The following is a 3,164-nucleotide window of genomic DNA, read 5'->3' as shown; positions in this document are numbered from 1 at the left end:
GACTCACTTTCTCAATTCTCCAAACACCTGAAAACAAACCTCTTTTGCAGTGCATTCAATACCTGACACCTTCCTGTAGTTTTAACTGTTGACTCACTGTTTGTTATTTAGCTGTTTTATTTGTATGGTATTGTTGTGTTTTATGCTTTTATGTACTGTGAGGCGACCTTGAGTGCCAAGAAAGGCGCCATATAAATAAAATGTATTATTATTATTATTATTATTCTCCTCCATGAGTTTGAGTGTCGTTCAGACGGCGGTGTCAGCAAAGACAGAAGGACAAACCTCGTGCACGTGTGCGGCGACATCTTTGTTTCTTACGACCACCAGCAGTCCAGTTTCCGTGCTTTCCTGACTCAGGAAGTCAACCGGACTTTGTTGGACGTTGCCGAGTCTCAGCAGTAATTCCTGCACACAGACACACATGGACGCTTTCTTCAGAAGCAGCACATCTCACCTCCACCCTCCCTCCTGCTACACCCGCTTACCTTCACCTCCTCACAGACCCGGTCTCTCGGCTCGGGACAGTGGATGTAGAACTGGGGGGAGTTCTTCTTAATGTCCTTGATGATCTCCAGCAGGTTGTTTAACACGTCCGGCTGCAGCTGGTGGATCACAGAGTTCAGGTCTTTGGAGGACGGAGCGGTCTCTGGGGAGAGTTCAGGTTCTGGTGCTGGAGCGGCGCTGGAACATGGCTTACAGGGATGTTCTGAAGGAGTGGGCCAAGGTCCAGTAGGGACATCTTTCTCTACTTCATGAGTGATGCTGGCGTTCGGCCTGGTGTTTTCAGTCCTCTTTATGCCGGTCTCCATGACATTGGCAGACTCATAGACTAATCCGGATCCAGAGGAAAGATCCAGCATTGCGACTCCAGGATGCGGGCTCCAGTCTGCTGACTCAGACTGCCACAGTTCGCCTCCAGCGAGGAGCTCGGCATGGTCACTGCAGACAGAGGAGGCGTCGTCTCTTCCTGTCGGGGCATTGGCGGCGCGGACGCTTGCCACAAAATCCTGGACAGTGCTTGCCAGCGAGGCGTCAGTGTGGCCTGCATCCGCCTTCTGGCTTGCATGGATGCCCTCAAATGTCGCCATCATGCCGCTGAAGCTGCTCTGCAGAGAAACCACGTAGTCCTGGACCGGGGGGCTGGGGTTGTAGAAGGTCACATAATGAGAAAGCCTGGGTATGGGTGCATACGGGAGCATCCTGAAAGATGTGGAGGTTTCTGAGTGTAAAGCTGAGGGCTGATGGGAGTTGTAGTCAACGCCCTCCTCCTGCAGGAGGAGCTGTATCCCAGAGGAAAAGTCTCCCAAGTTTCTGTCCACAGTGGTGTCAACAGAACAGGAAGAAGCGGAGGGACGGAGCGCCCTGGCTGAATGTAGCAGCTCTGTTTGTCTGGACCCCCCCAGAACCACACGTTCCTCCTGCCTCTCATGAAGTTTAACGTGAGTCTCCTCAACCAGGGAGGGTTTCAGTTCCTCTGCCTCTTTCTCCTCCTCGATGACTGAGGGTGAAGTGCAGGAACCTGCAGCTGGAGGTTCAGGTGTAAACGTGCAGGAGGAACCAGGCGGTTTCTCCATTCTTCCTCCTGTGAGGACTCCTGCAGGAGGAACAACATGTTAGAAACTAAAGGAGGAGGAGCTGAAACCTGCACAGCTACGAGGAGCGTTTAGTAACATCATGTTAGAACTTAAGGTTACTGAAGGGAATCCTAAATATAAACGCAGGTTTACATTTGAACTGATGCATGCTGGGACTTCCAGAGAATATCTTAGCTTGCATGATTACCTGGAAACTCCTGGGGGGCTGGTAGCTGCTCATTAGTACAGTCAAGCTGTTGATTACATGGGGGGAGCCTTTTAAGCTTCTGGGACGAGGACGGGGATGGTGGANGGGTGGGCTGGGGACAGGAGAGGGGCACTGAGCAGGTGAAGGAGGAGGGCTGGAGGCAGGTTGGCTGTGCTCAGGAGATGGCGTGGGGCTCTTCTTGGATGGCGCAGCGTTGGTCCCCGTGGTGAACGGCTGGAACCGAGGGTCCTGGGGGAGGTTCCGGTCCCTATGAGTGTACCTCTCTGAACTCAGACCTGCAGAGAGTCAGTTTGAACATTTTCATCCTTCAGACTCAGACATCCATCCCATAATAAGACTTTTTTCAGAAGATAAAACCCTGTTTTTAAATCAGCTTCAGGGTGAGAAGGTGACAGACCTGTTATGGGGATGAGGATCCACGGGATCGGCCAGTCCTCCTCCTCTGGATGGTCCACTTTCCTCCGAAGTCCTCCTCGACCTCCATCAGAGAGGTGATTCGTCTCCCCACTGTGAGAACCAGGACTGAACCCCTCCAAACTACTGATACTGCCTGCAGTCTGCTCCTGTACACACATTAAACACATACAAAAATACACATACTCACACACAGGTCCATTACATTTTTAGCAATTTAATGGGGATTTTATAGATAAGTTTGTCATTTCTTTATATTTGTTTGAATCTATGCAGACAAGACCATAAAAAACTGTTTTTTTTCCTGGGAAAAGCTTGAGTACATTAGTTTCTACTATCAATCAAGAAATTATTTACCTTCAGAAATGGTTGAATATAAAAAAAAAAAAATCAATTTAAACAAAAAGTGTATGTTGTTCAGTAACAAAGAACCTATTTCAAACCTTAAATAAATGTGAAATGGTGTTAATATAAAAAGAGTTCATGAATTTAGATTTTTTTAAGGATTATTGTTGATGAAAATTTAAAATGGAAGCAACATATTGCTTATATTAAATTTAAAAAAAAGCTAAAATCTTGCAATTCTAAAATATCAAATATTTGTTAAATTACCAAGCTAAGCCTATTTTGTAATTATGATTCAAACCTAGAACCTTTAATCATATTATGATGATGCATAAGACAATGAGCACACCTTGGAACCATTTCAGAAGTCACGACTACTGAAATGTAAAGATTTATGTACTTTGCAGACACTGCTGGTAAAGTATAGGTCAAAAATGTTATGTTGCCACGTGTTTACATTTTTTTGTTATAAATGACAGAAATAGTAGAAGAAATTATGGCTTTAAATGGGCCCTACCATTAAAATTCTACTTTTTGAGGTTTTAAATGCATTATACCAGGGGTCTCAAGCTCAAATCAGCCGGGGGCCGCTGGAGACA

At 46.5% G+C, this 3,164-nt stretch overlaps 1 protein-coding gene across 1 annotated transcript; it reads right to left on the bottom strand.

The window, feature by feature from the left end:
• Positions 1-22: 22 nt before the first annotated feature.
• LOC112142101 (protein TASOR) lies at positions 23-1,954 on the bottom strand. The gene is made up of 3 exons (XM_024265350.2): positions 1,786-1,954; positions 489-1,597; positions 23-408 (listed from the first exon to the last, which is right to left on the bottom strand). Exons 2-3 carry the CDS (start codon positions 1,575-1,577, stop codon positions 250-252), a joined length of 1,248 nt encoding a protein of 415 aa, XP_024121118.1. The 5' UTR covers positions 1,578-1,597; positions 1,786-1,954; the 3' UTR covers positions 23-249.
• Between the last annotated feature and the right edge of the window lie 1,210 nt (positions 1,955-3,164).

This window comes from Oryzias melastigma, unplaced genomic scaffold, assembly GCF_002922805.2.
Source record: "Oryzias melastigma strain HK-1 unplaced genomic scaffold, ASM292280v2 sc02654, whole genome shotgun sequence".
In the NCBI taxonomy this organism is placed as follows: domain Eukaryota; kingdom Metazoa; phylum Chordata; class Actinopteri; order Beloniformes; family Adrianichthyidae; genus Oryzias; species Oryzias melastigma.
The sequence above is the reverse complement of the archived record's forward strand: the minus strand, read 5'-3'. Positions and strand labels throughout refer to the sequence as shown.